The 20,543-nt window shown below is 36.0% G+C and overlaps 1 protein-coding gene across 2 annotated transcripts in view; it reads left to right on the top strand.

Annotated features, from left to right (window-relative positions):
* The window catches only part of LAMA2 (laminin subunit alpha 2), a 491,254-nt gene that overhangs the window by 189,876 nt on the left and 280,835 nt on the right, over positions 1–20,543 (top strand). For both annotated transcript variants that reach the window (XM_044249160.1, XM_044249149.1), the window contains exons 12-13: positions 10,541–10,642; positions 12,070–12,281. In XM_044249160.1, the coding sequence (XP_044105095.1) occupies positions 10,541–10,642; positions 12,070–12,281 (314 nt within the window). The remainder of the gene's footprint in view (positions 1–10,540; positions 10,643–12,069; positions 12,282–20,543) is intronic.

Raw genomic sequence — 20,543 nt, 5'->3', positions numbered from 1 at the left:
GGGCCTTATTTTAAAATAAACGCACTTAAGAGTTTGCCAGTCAGCAGTACGGTAAGTTCCTGCAGTAGGCTCAAATCACCAGAAAACTCAAATAGACGTATTTCCTTTAGTCTGTTTTTAGGACTGACAAAAATAAGAATAGAGAAACCAATAAAGGCCTATTCAAATAACAACCGGCAAGTTATCTCATGAGGGTAGTACAAATTTGTCCTGGTTTTTTATGCCTTCTCCATCTATAATACATTGAAATGATATATGGTGTGGAATTTGATTAAAATTCAGATGATATTTATGCAATATCTACTGTCTGTAAGATGCTTATGCAAAGTACCATAGGGAAACATTAAAACATGAATAAGGTCTGAATCCTGCCAACAGTGTGATCTCTTCTAGAAACCCTAGGATTGCAAAGTACATTTAGAATCATGAAATACATATCATTATGATTATATTTTTAGTGTGAAGTTTGTATGTATTTTAATTTTGAAAATTATCCTTATTAAGAGAGTATGATTTACAATATTTATTGACTATATACTATGTGCTAGGTACCAAGTGAGAACTTTGTGTATATTTCCTCATTTCACCCTAAGATCAAACTTCACAGGTGGGTGTAATTCAACTCATTTTAGGGAAAATTAGTGGAGACTCTGAAACCATAAATTCCCAAGGGCCATACAACATTTAAAGGCAGAACCAGAATCCAAAACCAGGTCTGAAAAATCTTCAGGAATGAACTTGATCTTTTGTGTGATTTATATCTGATTTCCCCATTAACAGACATGTTAGATAACTAATGCAGATTTTTATCTGTTCATTCTGGAGGATGACACTTGAATATATTTTATTAGGCTATTGGTTCTCCTCTGGGGTGTGACTTAGTTTCCATTGCATCTTTGGGAACCTTTTCTTCCCAAATTCATAACCACCTTCTACTGCTGTAATAAAGAATCACCTGCCGAGTTCATGAATAAGGGAAAAGAGGTAAGAAAGAGTCGTAGATCAATTTTGAATGAAAAATTGTATTCCAGGACTAGCATTCTGGCATCTGCCTTTGTAGGAAGTTGACTGTTATTTCAAAATAACCTCTGTTGAACTAACATAATCTGGAATTAGTTGAGCTTATTTAAGCATACAGCCCTTCCAGCCATATTTAATATTCCTGAAAGTATAAATATTGAGATTGCCTATGGAAAGATAGAAATTCTGTTTATAACAGAATTCTGTTTATTCCTGCTTTTGCAATTAGAAGGGAAAGGCTATACAATAGCCATATACTATGCAAAGTTAATAATATTCTTACAGGACAAAATGCTTAAGCACTAAGAGAGAGTTAGCTAAACTTTGAATTGAAATAGAAAATAGCATTATTGATCTCCTTTTTACAGTGTTCTTACAAGTTTTTTTTACCAGAATTTGTGTGCTTAAGTGTATAAAATATGTATATTCATTTATCATTTATTTGAAAATAGTAAGCCTGTTTCTCTTTAACTTAATAGAACTTGGATTAAAATGTATGTTGTTATTTTAACCAACATTCATGTTGTATGTCATAAGCATGCAGTTTTCTGTTTTCTTGGCAGAGAACTTTAAAAAAAATATTAAGTTCCTAGTCAGTAAGAAACTTACATATATAAAACCATAATTTACAGCTTATTTGATTAGATCAATGCATAATTATGGATTACATGTATTTTTTTGTACTGAATATTTACACATAAGTTAATCCAACCCATAGCAAGAGTACTAATGGAACATTCCATCTAAACTTAAGTAAGTAAACAGAAGACAAGCAGCTGTTGCAAAGATCCTGTTTTTGAGTCTGGGCCTGATAACAAAAAATAGTTTGGAGAATTTGGCTACTGCCATTTACTTACATCTGTTGAGATGGTGTTATTTCAACTCAACACTTATCAGTGCATGTCACAAAGTAACGAGTAGTTCTCTCAGTCAGAAAACCTAGAGGAAACACTAAATCTTAATATGTTTACGGGATACCGTACTCCATCATCTTCTATATGATGGTTAGCAAATCTTTTTATGGAGTGTTTATATTTTTAAGTGTTCCCAAATGGATTTAAGTGTTTGTAGAAATATGTGAAGTTGGGGGGTGGGGTGTAGGAGGGAATAGTCTGTTTGTTATATTTAAAAACTTGATCTGTTTAATTCTGGCCCTCTTGTTATATAAGTACCACTAACAGTCTGGCTTTCAGTTAAAGCAGAAACATTCTTACCCGATCAAACCCTTACAGTTCCATTTGCTTTGAATCATAACTGAGTATAGAGAACGTAAAATCAGGCCTTACTTTGTTACATGGAAGACATGAAGCTTACGCTGAAGAGAGGTTGACGTTATTTTATTTTTTACAAATTCATATAAGAAGCTGATACTGATTTCTCCATTAAGCAGTTAGGAGACTGGGCTCCAGGGACATTGACTAGTCAGTTGGTGTCACACTCCGAGAATATCTCTGATGGGTGCCTGTCATAAAACTGCTCTTGGCACAGTCACATTGATCATTTTCATCCCTATTTTGGATACTGAAGAAATTTAGCTGATAACAAAATACAAAGGAATGCAAAATTATCGAGTTGGATGTGGCCATGTCTAATGGTGAAAAAATAACCAGAAGGAGGACGCGTTGGAGCTGGCAAGGCAGGGAAGAGAAGGAGAAGAGTGGGGAGGAGAAGGGGAGGAAAAAAAAGAAGGAGATTGATAAAAGGAAAGAAGTAGGCAGGAAATCCAGGCAGATAGGAAGAAATGAAGGAAGGGACGAATAAAGGCAGGCAGGCAGGAAAATCCTCAAGATTTTCCTCTTTGTATCTCCTAGACTACCTAACTTGGCCTTCCGAGCCAATGTTTCCAGAATGCATTGTTTCTGTTTGACCCTCAAAATTCGTACTCCTTTTTCTATGCATTAAGGTGATGTGAATTTAGGACCTCCTATGTAAATTATGCCCATTCTCTAATTTAACATCCCCTTACACACGTTCTAATTAACAAACTTTGAAAGAAGAGAAACATGCTCTTATCTCAATGTTATAAATGTACAGAAAAATATAACAAAACATGAAGTTTTGTTTTGATGTTAAAGGAGAGTTCCATGAAGAGATGCATCAATATACACTTTGGAGGGAGGGACACATTTTCAGAGTTTAAGGCTATGGAGCTTCAAAACCTAGAAAAATGAACCACTCGCCATGTTTGTGATGCTAAATTGAAATTAACATATACATTTCATTTATCCTGCTCCATATTACAAAGACTTTTCCTCTCTGATTTTTGTATATCCCTCCTGAAATATTTGCTCTGGTTAGTGAAAGTAAATGTTAGATTTTACACCCCATTTAATGGAATAAGAGAGATGATGTTCTAATAGCAGACAACCGAATAATCCAACCCTATTTTAAGAAAGAATTTCCCCCCATATATAGTATCCACCATAGATCACCCACCCTTCACCCTTCAATTCATATTTCTTGAGATTGGGGGTAGGGGAGGCTACAACACAGGTAGCCTAATACTAAATACTGATGTAAAGCTTAGCTTTATGAATTACCTTTAGCCTTTTCCACTCATGAGGGAGAACTTTCCTGCCTCATTAAATCTTTAATGCAATGTGCTGCATGCACACTACATTATTATGTGTGACATTAGGTTATATATCGCATAGTAACTGTAATGTTACTTGCAAACAAGCTGTTTCTTTCCCCTGAAGGTAGAATTAAAACAGGTACTCGTGGGAAACAGCTACTTATGTTGCTCTTTTCTTAATGGGGTGAATTTGAGGATCAGGAGAGTGAAGGACTTAGAATTAACCATCGCTGGGAGTGAATGACTCCTTTTCCTTGCAGTGCCTCTCAATTTGATAACTGAATCTTCTTGAAGAGAATTTTGCTTAATGGATATAAAGAAAGGCAAAAAAAAAAAAAAAAAAAAAAGAGGGGCTCCTGGGTGGCTCAGTGGGTAAAGCCACTGCCTTCGGCTCAGGTCATGATCCCAGGGTCCTGGGATCGAGTCCCGCATCGGGCTCTCTGCTCAGCAGGGAGCCTGCTTTCCTCTCTCTCTCTCTGCCTGCCTCTCCGTCTACTTGTGATTTCTCTCTGTCAAATAAATAAATAAAATCTTTTAAAAAAAGAAAAAAGCCCCCCCAAACAAAAAACACAACACTAGGTCTTTGGAGACCTTCATGAAATGAGCTATTCTCATTAAATTCACTTTCTCTTTGTATTGAAAAGGAACACAACTTCATCTCTGATAAATATAATCTATCCAGTAAACGGGAGAATTTCTAAATGTGAGCTGGAATTACACTTACTTCTGTCTGTGGAAAACTATATTTCTTTGGCCAATAGAAGAGTGACAGTTTTGTTCCTCAGTAGCGAGAGAAAATGAAATGTTCTATTGGCAATACAAGCAGTGCTCTAGTGTTGGCCCCAAAATGGATGAATTTGAAATTCTCAACGATAAAATTTATAAGTTGAGTCTACAGAGTCCAAAATTGTGGAAAATTGAAGTTATACATGGTACACGTAACTTACCAATGTGGTGGGACGTGTTGTTAGAACGCATTCTCCAGCATTAATGGATGATACAGTTGATGCAGAGCTGTTCCTGTTTTAGAGTCCTTTAACTCTCTTATTTGCTGTGGTTGCCCCTGAGTCTTTGAGAAGACCACTGAGAAACCCTTTTTTCCTCCTCAGTCTTCTGACCAGTGAGACAATAGCCAACCAGAGAAAGAAGAGCAGCATTTTTTTTTAAGATTCTATTTATTTGACAGTCAAAGAACACAAGTAGGCAGAGAGGGAGGCAGAGAATGAGAGAGGGAAGCAGGCTCCTCATGGAGCAGAGAGCCCGATGTGGGGCTTGATCCCAGGACTCTGGGATCATGACCTGAGCCGAAGGCAGAAGCTTAACCCACTGAGCCACCCAGGCACCCCAAGAAAAGCAGCATTTGAATAGTCAGAGAGCTGCAGGAGTGAGAATTTCAGCAGGAAAATGAGTTGAAGCAAATCAAAGTAGGAGAATGGGTAGATACAAACAGAAGTAAGTCAGAAGTCCCAAAACTTCAATTTGTGGTACGGTACTCTTACTATCTTTGTTTTGTTATTGTTGTTGTTGTTTTGCAGTATCTCCTAGACCAATTGAATATGCCACAATAGTGAGGGCCAAGCAACTTAACAAATATTTGCATTTTAACAACTGAGCAACCACCTAAAAAGATAATGCACAAAAGTTCAAGCAATATAATAATTTTTTTTTCCCCATAAATAACTAGGATGACTTACTAAAGGGGATTTGTGTACCCACCAGGTAATATACAATTTGTTAAACCTAGAAACAAGTTTGCTATCTTTAATTCCTGTTTCGCACTGATTTTTGTACAATATTTGGTTTTTATCACAGCATCCACTGAAGACTTCCCTTGACAAAGATACAGCATGGCTGAAAGTGCAAAAACAGAGCTTGATGTTTTGAGAATATCACTGAAAGGAATATAAAGTTTTCCCATGTTAAAAGTGTGAAGTACCTCAAGCTAGTTGTTTGTGTGGTATCCAACAGATACATAGTATTGCTTATGTTTCCTTTAAATATTGACAGTATCCCACAGTGCCTTTGTGAGTTTACCACAGTGCCGTGGGCCACCTCTGCACAGAGCTTGTGAAAAGGGGCTAGATAGATCCTAGAGAGTATTGAAACTCTGTAGAAACTTGAATGAAATGTAGAAACTTGAATGAAGTGATCCCAGGACCACTAGAGGTCCTTCATTAGGGGAGGCAATAACAGAAGTAATGAGTGAGGTTAGAGAATTGAATTCAAACATTTAGTGACTACTTTCACTACTAACTGTGATGTAGTAGTGAAAATAGAAAGTTAGACAAGAAATATTTCACTAGAATAAGATTGAGACTAATTTAATACAAATAACACAGAGAAAACAATATTATGTTGTACCTATGGTTTCTAATTTGAAATAGAGAAAGAAAACAATTGACCTGACCTAGTCATGGAAGTTGGGAAAATAATCAAGTTTGTTTTCTGGAAAGATCCAGATAATAAGATTAACTGGGTATATTGAGTGTTTCAGACATTATTAAAAAATCACTCAGTATAAAACTGTCATAGGCTGAACTGTATTCCTGCCCCTGAATTCATATGTGGATGTCCTAACCCTCAGAATCTTAGGATGTGACTATTTGGAGAAAGGATTTTTAAAGAGGTAATTAAATTGAAATGAGGTGGGGCGCCTGGGTAGCTCAGTGGGTTAAAGCTTCTGCCTTCAGCTCAGGTCATGATCCCAGGGTCCTGGGATCAATCCCCGCATTGGGCTTTCTGCTCAGTGAAGAGCCTGCTTCCTCCTCCTCTTTTTCTCTTCCTGCCTTTCTGCCTACTTGTGATCTCTGTCTGTCAAATAAATAAAATAAAAATGTTTTTAAAAAATTAAATAAAAATAAATTGAAATGAGGTAGTTAGGGTGGGTACAATTCAATATGACTGGTATCCTTTTAAAAAGAAGGAATTAGAACACAGATGAACACAAAAAGAAAACCATGTGAGGACACAGGATAAGGATGGCCATCTATAAGCCAAGAGGAGAGACTATAGACGAAACCACTTCGCTGACGCCTTGAACTCAGATTTCTGTTGTTTAAGGACCCAGTCGGTGTTTTATTATGGGAGCCTGAGTAAACTAACACAGACACAGCACAGCACAGGATAGAAGATACAGATTGAGGAACCAGGTATAAACATAGTTAAATCTAATGGAGGGGGCACCTGGGTGGCTTAGCTGGTTAAGCATCTGCTTTCCACTCAGGTCATGATCTCTGGGTCTTGGGATGGAGTACCATGTTGGGCTCCCAGCCCACTTCTCCATCTGCCTGTTGTTCCCCACCTGCTTGTTCTCTCTTCTGCCTCTTTCTCTCCCTCTCTCAAATAAATAAATAAAATCTTAAAAATCCACTAGAGGAAAAAATAGTCAATAAGAAACAGTAACCAAAAGAGTAAGAGTCTTGGAGACATCCATACATGGAGTATAGAATTAGAAAGAAAAATGTATCTACAAATGAGACAGTGATACAACCCAGTCAGAGGAAGGAGTATCACAGAAGTTTGGTGCAATAGAAGAAAAAGGAGTTGAGAATTTTAAGAGTGATTACACGCCACATACAAATAAAGACTAAAACTGAACCAAAGGTTCATTCGTGGTTGCTAGATAAAGCTGTAAAATGACCTTTCAAGAAACTCTTTTAATGGAGTACTAGGGGTGAAAGGATGCAGTAGGTAAAATAAGAAAGGTTGGATGGGTAAGGATAAAAAAAATGAATGCAATATCCTATATCTGAATTTGACAGTGAAAATAATAAATAACCATAGATCATAGATAATACTTAGGAGAGACAATAAAGTTGGTTGATGATTGGCATTTCTGTGTATATTGGATTTGATGGAGAGATTGGGGATTGGGATAACAAAGGGATTATAGGAGAGTGGGAAAGCAAGGACATGGAAGAGCCAAGTGAAGGTGATATTTGTCATATGGAGTGGTGGGTAGATGGAGAAGAGGCAGAGACTTCTTCATCCAAAGCTATAGGAAAGGACAGTTTATACTCTGAATAGTCTCACAGGTTTTTCCCCCAAATCCCAATATCCCTTAGAAAAGAAGATGCTATCTTATAGTTGACTCATTACAAAGACTTTCATATAATGGTGTGTACTTGTTGGGAAAGACAACTTCTAAACCGTGGTATGGCGTCTTAAGCAATCCTTTTTGAAAGTAACTTAAATAAGGAGTTGACAAAGCTGCCATATAGAAATGGCCATACGCCAGGGTGGCTCAGTTGGTTAAGTATCTATGTTTGGCTCAGGACATGATCCCAGGGTCCTGGCACTGAGTCTCTGCATTGGGCCCCCTGCTCAGCGGTGAGTCTGTTTATCCCTCGCCCACTGATCGATCCTCCCTCCTCTCGTGCTTTCATTCTGTCTCAAATAAATAAATAAATATCTTAAACAAAAGAAAAAGAAATGGCCATAAATAAATAGCTTTAAAGTGAATGAAAAAGACAATGATTCTAATACTATGGAAATTGATATTTGTGACTCAGAGAAAAAAACAAAGCTAATAACATCATCATACATCTTTTTAAAATGGTCTGCTTCCACATAACGTAGGTGGAAGGAAAATGGATTCGCTCATGCAGATTTTTAGATGATTCAAAACTGGTTCTAACAGTACCGAAGTATAGGTATCAAAGATACATGGAAGAGTTGGGGGAAATTTTGCTTTATTAAATGTGAGTGAAAAGTCAAGTTTTCATTTTTATTACTATTATTATCATAAGCCCTCAGAAGAACAGGTTGAATTAATTCTACTCCTTAGTTCTTGTTTTATATTATGATTGACCTGCCGAAGGGCCCTTTCTTTTTCTGTATTTGTTTCTTTTTCCCATTTCCATCCTCATTCTTCCCTTATTATTTTATATGTTATTTTACTTTATAATTATTATGAGTAGGTATAGAAACAACATAAACAAATGAAGTGTTGTAACAAATCAAACATTTTTCTATTTCATCTAAAGCCTCAAAAGCTTGGATATTCTGGGGCTCCTGGATAATCTCAGTTGGTTTTATGTCTGACTCTTGATTTTGGCTCAGGTCATGATCTCAGGGTCATGTGATCAAGTCCCCAGTCCACCAAGCTCAATGCAGAGTCCCCTGAGATTCTCTCTCTTCCTCTCCGTCTACCCCTCCCTTGCGCATGTGTGTGCATGCTTTTGTGCTCTCTCTCAAACAAATAAATAAATCTTTAAAAAAGAAAAAAGCTTGGATATTCAAATTACACTCCCTTTGGCGCTTATGAGAAAAATAGGCATTACCTTTCATTCTGAGTTCCTCACATTTGTGTAACTTTAGATTAAGAAATTATGAATTAAAATTGATCTTTTTTCCTTTTCTTTTAGGGGAACACATTCCAATAAATAAATAAATAAAAGCATGTTGTCCAAATTTTAAATGATCAAAATATATTTGGAAGCTCAAAAGTTTTTGCAACATTATAAATCTACATCCTGGTGTTTTTCCCAAACTCCAACCCTAGGTCCTACAAAATATTTTTATAAATGAAGAAAATTCTAAATAGTTCAGTCTTTGAAATCTATAAAGCATTCTTTCCTGCTTCCTGTCTAGACTTTTCTCATTGAGAAAATGGTCTGGCTGATTTTGAACAAGTATGCAAGGTAATATTTAGGATGCTTATCTTAATAGAACCAAAAACCTTTTACATAGATTCACCCTTCATTACTTACAATACTGCCAAGTGCTATAGTCCAGGCAGATATTTATTATTTTATATATGAAAAGACATTAGAGGAGTGCTATTTCTCAGTGGAACAGGGGAATAAAAGTTTTCTGAATACCAGTTCCTACTAGAGCTCCATGTAATGAGCTCTTAGAAGACATTGCAGAGCTGCAATTTGGAAACCCTGTTTAATCAGCCATGGCAAGTTATGTGCCATTCCCCTCGAACAACTCTGAGAGGAATCCGGGTTCCTCCTCCTCCATCCTGTGCATCGCCGGGAATTGCTTTGTGGTCGGGGTCCGCAGTAAGAGGCCATGGAGAGCCAACGGCTGCTGAGCTGGGGCTCTGTGTGTCAGCATGGAGGAAACAGCAGAATACAAATCATCAGCTTTGTTTTATGAATGTCTTTATTTACAATGCTGGAGTGGAATTTTTAAAAAAGGACTGCAGTATTTGCATCGAATCTGTCACTCAAGCTCCAGTGTTGATTCCTGTCCTATAAATGATCTTGCTTTCCTATTTTTTTTTCCCTTTCTGCAAGGTTACTGTCAATGTCAAAGATGTAAACCTCAAGCATCCATTATATGGGACTTGGCATGCATAGTGGAAGAAAAGAAGTTTGTTTAATGAAAAGGGATAATAACATTCATTCCAACAAAGTATATTTGATTGCACAGGGAAAAGCATATCTTCCTTGGGAGTTTTGATTGAATTGTATCATAATATAAAATTTGCTGCTACTCTTGTTTTGCTCTGACCCACAGCATTTCCAAGTTTAGCTTATAGTCTATGGAAAGTTACTGTCAAATGGAGTGATGTCTTTGTTGAAAGTGTTCATACCAACAGAAAGTGAGTGACCCTCAGGGATGGGTAGAAATCTCCCAATTTTGACAAAGATCCTTCTCTGCTTGGGAATTGTAAAGCTTAAGTTATAGACGAGGAAAATGACAGGAGGGGCTGTGTTTGGTTTCATGGAGCTTAACCTATTTCAGCAAGCCTGCGATACTGGGAAAAACAATACATGAATTTATATTTATGTCAGGCTTGCTGTTGATGGGTAAGGTTCCTATAAAGGTTACTGCTAAAGAAATGTCTATCATTCTCACTCTGCACTCCTGTAATTTCTGTTTCTTCCAAATTCTACCCTCTAGAACAATAAAATGATTTAAAAATAATAAGTAAAATATGAGTTAATAGCCCATCTCCTATCTTGTAATGATTACGTATCTCCTCTGTTGTAGCTTACAGCAGCTGGAGGACAATTGACATTTACCATATCATATGACTTTGAAGAAGAAGAAGAAGATACAGAACGTGTACTCCAGATTGTGGTTATCTTAGAGGTAGAGTATGGAGCAGATCATTTATGTTCAGCTGTTTCACACTCTTAAGTTATTCCTTACCTGATTGGTTTTGACATTAATTTACATGTGACATAGGGAATCTTTTATCTTGGGAAATTTTTTTATGCCCATGTTATGTTTCACCCTGAGATATATCTAAAAGACTGAGCATATTCATTAGGTTCCAATGATAAGGTAGACCCTCAGACCAGACTTAGAATTTAAAATAAAAACATACTGACCATATTCCCAAGATTAGAAGTATGATCAAGTGTTTAGCCAAATGCTGATTTACATAGTTCAATTTTTTTCATCTTTCCTTGCTTCCAAATAGATTTTATAATCTACTTCTTTGTTTATATTAGGCAGAGGCAAATGGGGAAAGAAACTGTTTATTTAGATATAGTTAAATCTTGACTTCAAAACTCTTAATTTAGATAAGAAAGACATAGGAGAACTGCTTTCAGGATTTGTGGGCCATGGACAATTTCAGAATGCTGAAGGCCTAAAGATATCTTAGAGGCTCTCTGCCCCTTTTCTCATACTCTTCCTCCAACACTCACACAGTCTCAAAAGCACACACTTGCATGCACATTTGTGATTCCAAATGGATTGATGTTGATTTAGTACCATGCCTTGTTGTTCTTTGCCTTGAACATTTCATGCATATAAATCAGTGACAGAATTCTTCCCCTAACATACATATTTCCAATATTAGGTGAAAAGATTTGGGTGATACATATTACTACATATATATGTATGCATGTGTGTGTGTCTATGAAACTAGAAGTGTGTCTAGGAATTCCTTCAAGATAAAAGGGATTCTCTAAATGTAAAATGTCGTGAAGTTCTATATTATTAGTATAAATGAACTCAGAGAAGAAGGATAACCTAAATGCCATAGGTCAGTCCATACATTCCCTGTAAGGATGCGTTATCTTCTTGGGAACACTAGAGTCCAGAGCTTTTCAGGTTTGTTTTTGTTTTTCCATAGAGAAAAGTTATTTCAAATGAAAGCTTATGACACTAAAATGTGGTAAGTTTTCTTCCCTATTTTTCTATACAACCCACATTCACCATAAAAAATAATATATTTGAAATATGCAGTTACTGCACACTTGCGTAAAGTCAAAGTATTTGTAATCACACGTTTATGTATGAGTTGCCAAGAATCTTTCAGTTAATGGTGGAAGCAAGGTCATGCATAACAAATCTTATACTTAGTCCTTCATCTGGTTAAGGCTAACAGCTAATTTGCCTTCTCTTACTTTCAAGTATGCCAGAAATATACTGAATGAAAGGAAAGCCAACCTGGAATTAAAAATCTACTGAGAATAAGTCACTAAGTGGCAAATCCAAATATGCATACTCTTTACCCTTTAAACCTTTTACACTTTTGCCCTTTTGTACTTTATTTTTCCCTTTAGGGAAATGACTTGAGAATTAGCACAGCCCAAGATGAGGTGTATCTGCAACCGTATGAAGAACATACTCATATATTGTCACTTAAAGAAGAATTGTTTACCATTCATGGCACAAATTCCCCAGTCAGTAGAAGAGAGTTGATGACAGTGCTTGCGAATTTGAAGAGGGTCCTCATACAAATCACGTACAGCCTTGGGATGGATGCCATCTTCAGGTAAACTCAAGAATTACATCTCCCAGTGTTGGCACAATTCCTTTAGACCAAACAGGCCTTCGGTAAAAAAGTGACTTTGAAGTCTGTAGGTTTCCTTCAGATAGTAGATAAGAGTGGAGCACTAGTTTTCTGAAAGGCGTTTCTAGTAAAACTTTAAAATTGAAATACACAGAGGGAATGTGTTTTTGGAATGTGTCTTTTCTAGTAATGACAATTCCTTCACAGTTTGGCCAGAGAGTGTGATGAAAAATAATCCACATTCTGAGAAATTCTATACTGGAAATTAAAATCTCCATTATGATGACTCAGATTGTGGGAAACTAAAGACGTATAACTCCAGGGTAGTCATATTCAGAAAGTAGTTTGTAAAGTATTTTCTTCCATGAATTGATTAACATGTATCTAGCTTAATAGTATATACTTTGTAATAAGAAATCTAAACATTTTCCTCTAAATAAACACAAGTCTCTTTATAAAAGGCTGGGATGGCTGTGTGATGTAAAGGAACAAGTTTGAGCTTTGGAGCCAACCTAACTAGGAATTCAGTGAGCTCAATTGCTTATTTTATGTGTGACCTTTGGCAAGTGATTGGTCCTTGCGGAAACTTGGTTCCTTCGAGTGTAAAGTGGAGATTATAGTGTCTACCTTTCAGGGTCGTTGTGAAAATTATATGTGGTAATTATGGAAAGTGCTCATTAACTGGAATTGGTTGTTTTCCATTCTTTTCTTTAAAGAGAGAACTTCTGACTGGAACCAAACATGCTCATATCTGACTAACTGTAGGCTGCTATGCTTTTCATTTTAAAAACAGTGATGTATTTATCCAATGAACTGTGAACTTCAACTATGTCTGAATGAGCTATTTTCCTGAATACACACAAGATAGCATGCCAACTTCCCCCCAGATGAGATTGAGTTAGATGATGAAACATAACCCGAAACTGACAACATGACATAATTAGAATCAAAGGAATGTCCCCAATACTGGTTTACCTACAGGAGGGTATGTTTTTTGTTTTTTGTTTTTAATACTGATGTTCCCCCACTCCCATCATTTGCTCATGCTGCTGCCTAGTTTGTCTTTCACTTGTACCATTTCAACTAAGTGTAATCATCATTAACATCTCCCAAAGGAGAGGACTGCAGATTCATAAACAGAACTATTGTCAAACAGTGTACCTCTTTTGCATAGGCAATTCTGCTGGAAGCGGGGTTAAAATGCCATGAAGATGTGAAGCAGCACTTAGGAATTAATTATGTTTTCTCCCATTTAGTAAATAGAGATTGTCATGATGTTTAAACAGTACAGAGAGATGAGTCCTCTGGCTTTCAATGTGAATGACAACCAAATTGACAAAAAGCAGCTAGGGGGCTTATTTATTTTTGTCAGCCTTGCTTCTCAGACTAGTTAATCCAAAGGCATTTCCTCCTGATTTATATCAGGTAATTTCAGTGTCTACCGATCAAAATCATCAGCTTCATTGGATGCCTTGCGAAGTGTATGAGTGGCATGTTCACAGAGCAAGGGTACGGGAACAACACTGGAGCTAATCCAAGTAGGTGGCTGCTTTCTGCAGCCACGTTACCTAGAGCACTGTCTTTCTAGAAGGAAAACCAAGGTCAGATTTGAAATGCTTACCCATTTCAGGTAAACAGTCAACCTAAATCCCCACTCCATGAACTTGTTGTATTTTGTTTCTCTTTGATCTCCAAGTGGATTGAGTCATATTTGTGAAACATCACTTGAATTGATTTCAACTTGTCTTGCACAGTAGGCTTCAGACCTGGCATCCAGCTTGTATGTAAGCACGAGTAAATTGAAGCCATCCCCACAAAACTTGGTGTTTTTGTGGTATGTAAGGAAGATTTATTTCCCTGGTAGTTCTCAGCACAGGGGACTTCCCTTCCTCCAGCTGTGTGGTTAGATGCAGATGAATAGTTGAAGGAGAACTAGCTTGCGGGTCAGGATTTTGACTTCTGTTTTCAATTCAGCTATTTAATAGTTGTAAACACAAGTGTAGCTTTGACCTCTTTGAATTTCAATCACCTCATCTGTGAAATACAGAGGAGGACAATTGCCTTGCCAACTTCCAAAGGTCACCAGGAGAATAGAATTAGAGGGCTGCAAAAGCATTTTGCTAATGGTGAATGGGCGCACAAATTGTAAGCATTTCTATCTGACCTTAGTCACTGCAAGCAGTAACATTTTCTCCAAGTACCATTAAGACTTTGGAGACATGGAGAATAAAGCATACAGTGATAGCTCCAAAATGGTGACAATTTTTACTGTCATTCTTTTCCAGAATGCTGAGAGGCTCATACAATAAAATTAATTGATTTCTTTCTCCTTGCCCTCATTGGTAAGATGAAAATAAAAACAGAAAAATTTCATCTTTCTGTTAGAAAGAGAAATTAACCTAACCAAATCATACATCTTTCTCCTCTAAATTGTCTAAATGTTAGCTTTAGTAGCACCCTTGAGATTTAACTCAAGCCAAGGAATCTGTTCAGCTTTTCTTAAATATCTCAGGTGTTAGCTCTGTGTTTTGTTTTTTTTTCTTTTACTTTATGGCAGACATTAGTTCAATTCATCAAAATTTCCAGTCCCCTCCCTTTTTATTTTATTTTATTATTTACTTAACTACTTTTAAAATCTTCATTGAAGTGCAGTTGACATATATTATCATTAGTTTCAGTTGTATGACATAGTGATTCAGCAATGATACACATTACAAAATGTTCACATTAAGCGTAGTTACCATCTCTCACCATACAAAGTTATTGCCATAATATTAACCATATTCCCGATGCTATACTTTTCATCCCCATGACCTGTTGATGTTATAACCAGAAGTTTGTACCTCAGTTCCCTTCACTTACTTTGCCTATCCTCTACTTCCCTCCACTCTGGCAATCACCTATTGGTGCTCTGTATTTATGAGCCAGCTTCCATCTTTGTTGTTGTCATTTGTTTATTTGTCCCTTTGCTCTGTGTTGCAGATTCCACATATAAGTGAGATTATATGGTATTTATCTTTCTCTGTCTGACTTTTTTCATTTAGCATAATACCCCCTTGGGCTTCCTATGCTGTAACAAATGGTAAGATCCCATTATTTGTTATGGCTGAATAGTATTCCATTGTGTATATATTACCACATCTTCTTTATCCATTCATCTGTTGTTAGACACGTAGTTTGTTTGCATATATTGACTGTAGTAAATAATGCTGTAATAAACATAGGATTTTTACATCTTTTTAAATTAGTGCTTTTATTTTCCTTGGGTAAATACCCAGATCCAAACAACTCCTTTCGTAGTATTATATTTCCCTAACCTCTGAGGGTGGATATGGTCATATGACTTGGTTTGGCCAATGGTACGTGAGTGGGAGTGAGTTCCCCCTGCTGCCTTCCTCCCTCTGCCCCCGACACACACACACAAGAAAAGCATTGAATTGCTAGTATGAGACTCTCTGGAGCTTATCCACCTACCAGAAGATAAAAATTACCTGAAGTATTGACAGCAAATAGAGGTCAGCCACCCTTAACCATCACTCACTCAGAACTGTGGAGGATTTTGCATGAGTAAACTTTTTGTTTTCTGTTAAGACACTAAGAATATGGAGTTGTTACCACAGCATAATTGAGCCCCCATCATAACTTTATCGTGATATACTTTATGTGTTTTTATTCTTTGAAAGTGAATTCAGAATTGTTTCAAGGCAAGATATCTTCATATGACTTCATATGAGTAAATGTGTGTTGGGGGGTTGTACCAAAAACATTACACAGAATTTATGTAATAAATAATCTAGAAAAACTCTTATAAATAAAGAAGCCTCTTGATGATTATAGTAATAGTGTTGATAGATGCATAGTACACATCTACCTTTTGAAATTAATGATACAGGTATCATTTTTTGAGGAAATTATACTGATAAAGCCGTTAAAATTTTAAAAAAATTATGCAACTCACTAGGTGTTGGGCTCTTGGTAAAGGGTTTAAACCCACCTGTGTTTCCCCGCTATTGTCTTGGACTACCAGCCAAATCAATTCTGTAAATATTGGATTCATTCAGTCTGCCAGCATGACAGCATTTACTCAGTGCCTTTTATATATATCTAAGTCTCAGTCTCCTCCTCTGTATAATAGCAGAAGCAATGTCTAACTTTCAAAATTGAAGGCTAGGTGAGAAAATCATGTACCAAAAACACCTGACACACTATTTAGCAATATGTTGGGAGACAATGTAGGATCACAAAATGATCATTGGTTTTGTAGTCATGCTTGGGTTTGATTCTGTGCTGCACTGTTGGTTAACTGTGTTATCTTAGACACAACCCTTCTCTGAGTCTCAGATTCTTCGTTTGTAAATGCAGACAATAACACAATTACCACACTGCATTCGCTCATAGTTAAATGAGATGTCTGTCAAGCCCCGTTATGGCAGACACTCAGTAAGCAGTAATTATTATGATTTGGTTGTTCTAAGCTAAGCAAAGAGGATATGATGGTGGATAAATGATCACTGAATTAAGAAAAGGCATACTCCAGAATGGAAAGCAGACATGTGCATTTACGGTAGTATAATAAACAGTACATTAGAACTATGCACAGTACATACTGGTAGAGCTAAGAAGGAAGAGATGAATTATCATATTATCATTTAATATAATGTCTGTGAATGGCTTCAGTGGAATCCAATCCTGTCAGTTATTTCCCTTACTTGATGGGGAGCTAAAAATGATGGTAGGAATGTCTAGGTCTTGTTCAGATGGCCCACTCAGATATTGCCTGGGCCACTAAATGGCTCTTTGCCTTTTAAGGAGTGGAGTAATATTTATCAGTTCCCCCTGAGTGGTGCTTGATGGAACTTCCACAAGGTAGAGACTATGGGAAGTTCTGAGTCATCATCTTAGGTTTTGACAGAAATGAAATAGAATAAAGCACCTGAAACAGCAATAAAATTTTCCTCTGGTGGCTCGCCCAAAGTTACATTTATTTAAGTAAAATTAAATGGATGCCTTTAATAGAAAAAAAAAAAAGATAGGAAAAAATTATTTGAAAGAATTTTATGATCATAGTTTCATAGTTCTTATTGCTTCAAAGAATAATTTGTTTTATATATTATTGTTACTATTATTTTATTAAAGCTTAACCTATCTAGCTCTGGTGGAAATATAGTGAAACAAAAATACTGAGAATGATTTTTAGGTCAGTAACAGGATAATGTTTCTGATATGATTCTAAAATTTTCAGTACAAGCTTATATAATTGTGTCTTTTCTCTTCATCATCTTATCCATATTTCCAAGTCATAAGAATAAAGGGAAAGAGCCAACTAAAGCATGTGACTAAGTTGACAAATCTTTGATAGTCCATGCACTTCTAAAATTTAGTACCTTATTCCTACCAGCATTATGTATTTAAATGAATGCAGCCTGGTATCAAGAAAAGAACATGTCCATATTGAAGGGGGAAAAAAAACTGCAGCCTTCTTTATGAGTAACACTTAAAACTGTTAAACACATTAAAATCCCATTTACCAACAGCAGAACCTGATGAACATTGGGTCTGCTCAGTGAATGCTAATGTGGGATATTGCTGGGAAAGATGTTTGAATGTTGAAATTTCTCATAGCTCAAAATGGTTACACAGATTAAGGAGAGGAACATCTGTTGTTCAAAAGACAAATGAAATTTGGCAATTCATTGGAAATATTTTTGTTTTTGTTCTGTTATATGTTAAATTCTCCCTTAAAGTAATCTATTAGTCACTTTTCTATTTTAAAACATTCCAATACTCAATTTTATATTGAAAATCCTAGGACTGTATATACGATTGACCAGTCTACTGTTTAGTAAATTGTGGCAGTACTTTATGTGATAGTAAACTAGTATAGCAATCCTGAAATCATCTAATTCTGAAATTAAAGTGATCAGAACTCTAAGTCAATCTTGTGACAGTCCATTAATTGCAGCCAATAAGATGTCACAATTTGTTCTGTTGTGTTCTGACCTCTGACCTCAAGTTCTAACTCTAACATTTTTCTATTTATTTATTTATTTTTGCCAGATCAAATGAGTAATTTGTCTTTTACTTCTCTGACTTTATTTATCTGGAGGGTTGATATTAGGCTTTAGTCTATCATTTATTTGGGAGTATGTTAGTATTTATAAAACAACTACATTCCATTCACCTATTCATTAACCTACCCATTCATCTATCCATCTATCAACTATCCATCTATCCATTCATCCAATCAACAAAAATGTATTGAGCATGTATTGAGATGATCTGGTGAGGTATACAGATGACCCAACAGGGTCTTTATGAGAAGTAGCTCATAAGCTCATGTCGACACAAGCGAGTACTCTCCTTAGTAATTCAAACCATATGTTGAGTGGTATTTATACAGTAGAATATTACTCTGCCATAAAAAGGAATGATACCCTGATACATGCTACAACAAGGATGGACTTTGAAAACATACTAACAGAGAGAAGCCAGACACAAAAGTTCATGCAATGTATGACTCCAATTATATGAAATATACAGAATTATCCATGTTAAATCCATGGAGACAGAAAGCAGACTTGTGGTTTACCAGGGTTACCTTTCTACCAGAAAGGCCAGAATAGAAAGTGACTGCTTAATAGGTATAGGGTTTTCCCACGGGCCGGTGAAAATGCTTGGAACCAAATGAAGGTTACAGGTATACAACACTATGAATGTACTAAATGAACATGTTAAAATGGTTAATTTTATGTTATATGAATTTCACCCCAGTGGAAAAAACAAAGAAGAATTGCCAGTGATACTTCTTGTCCACGTTTACTTGGTGGTGGTTAGAAAATGAACATTTAGGGATTTTCCTAAAAATCTCTACATAACCTGAATATTGTAAGAGAGTGATTTTTAATACTTAACATTTTAGGACCTTCTACTAGGTTGTCCAGACTATACCCCCAAGAAGAAAGCATTGAAGAAGCAGTGTTCAATGAATTAATCTGTGGCTAAAGATAAGTCTCTTACCTTTAGTAGATACCAGTTAGTACTCAGCACCCAAGAAGATTCCATCCAATTGCCTTGATTTTTCTTTTCAACTTCTTGGTTATGTCTGAGGTCATACACATTCCAAGGTGCCATCAAGTGTCTGGTATTAGTAAAGGGAGACTAAACACAATAATTACTTTAATGTATTTTTTTTTAATTTTAAGTAGACTCCATGCCCAATGTGGGGCTTGAAGTCACAACCCTGAGATTAAGAATCTCATGCTCTATTGACTGAGTCAGCCAGGTGCCCCAAAACAGTAATATTTTTAGAAATTTATTAGCTGAAAAGTTTACAATTTGGTTAAAGTTTGTTACTTTTGAAGATTCATTAAATGAGCCTATTAGCTTTGTTGTCTGGATTGATTACAGCATAGATTTCCAAATCTCTGAAGTTCCTTGGTAAACATGAATCACTGATTAATAAAAATCTACCACCACTCTTTTGGAAAGCAACTGAAAATGCAAGAGTTGGTTACATCTTTCTTACAGTTAAAAGAAGGCACATAATGTTGTGTTAGGGGAGGTTATCAATCATTTTAAGAAATAATACTTACCACTAGTCAATAGCCATCAATTTTGTACCCTTGAAGTTTACTTAAAATTTGTTTTAATATATTAAAATGGCAAAAAGCTAGATTTGGAGATTCAAGTAGTATTTCTTGTAGTACTCCTGTAGATATTTTCTATACCCTCTCAACAGTCAACAAGAATAATGTTAATAAAATGCCTACTATTTAATAATCACCTACTATGTGTTATATGTTAAATCAAGAACTTTATATTCATTCATTATATATTCATTGTATTTCATTTAATTTTTAAATCAAGCTTATGATGTATGAACTCTTATATAATCTTCACTGCATAGCGGAGAATACTGAGACCTAGAGAAATTAATAATTTTTTCTAGGCTACAGGACTGGTAAATGTCAGAGACAGGGTATGAGTCTTGGTCTGTCTGACTCCTGAGTCTGTGTTGTTAATAATGAAGCTTTTAAAATTTCTTTTATGGAAAAAAGCCAATAAGACAACAATAACATTTATTTAAATTGTTAAGTTTTCATATTTTTGGAAAGAAATATATATGGGAAGTACATAAACACATAATGTACATAAATGCCACATATAAAAATAAAAAGCAAATATAATGACATTTTTCAATTTGGCCAAACCAGCTTTTCCCCAAAATAATGAGTGACTCCAAAT

The sequence above is a fragment of the Neovison vison genome, chromosome 1 (assembly GCF_020171115.1).
Source record: "Neovison vison isolate M4711 chromosome 1, ASM_NN_V1, whole genome shotgun sequence".
Lineage (NCBI taxonomy): Eukaryota > Metazoa > Chordata > Mammalia > Carnivora > Mustelidae > Neogale > Neogale vison.
Note: the sequence above shows the minus strand (reverse complement) of the source record. Positions and strands in the feature narration are given on the sequence as shown.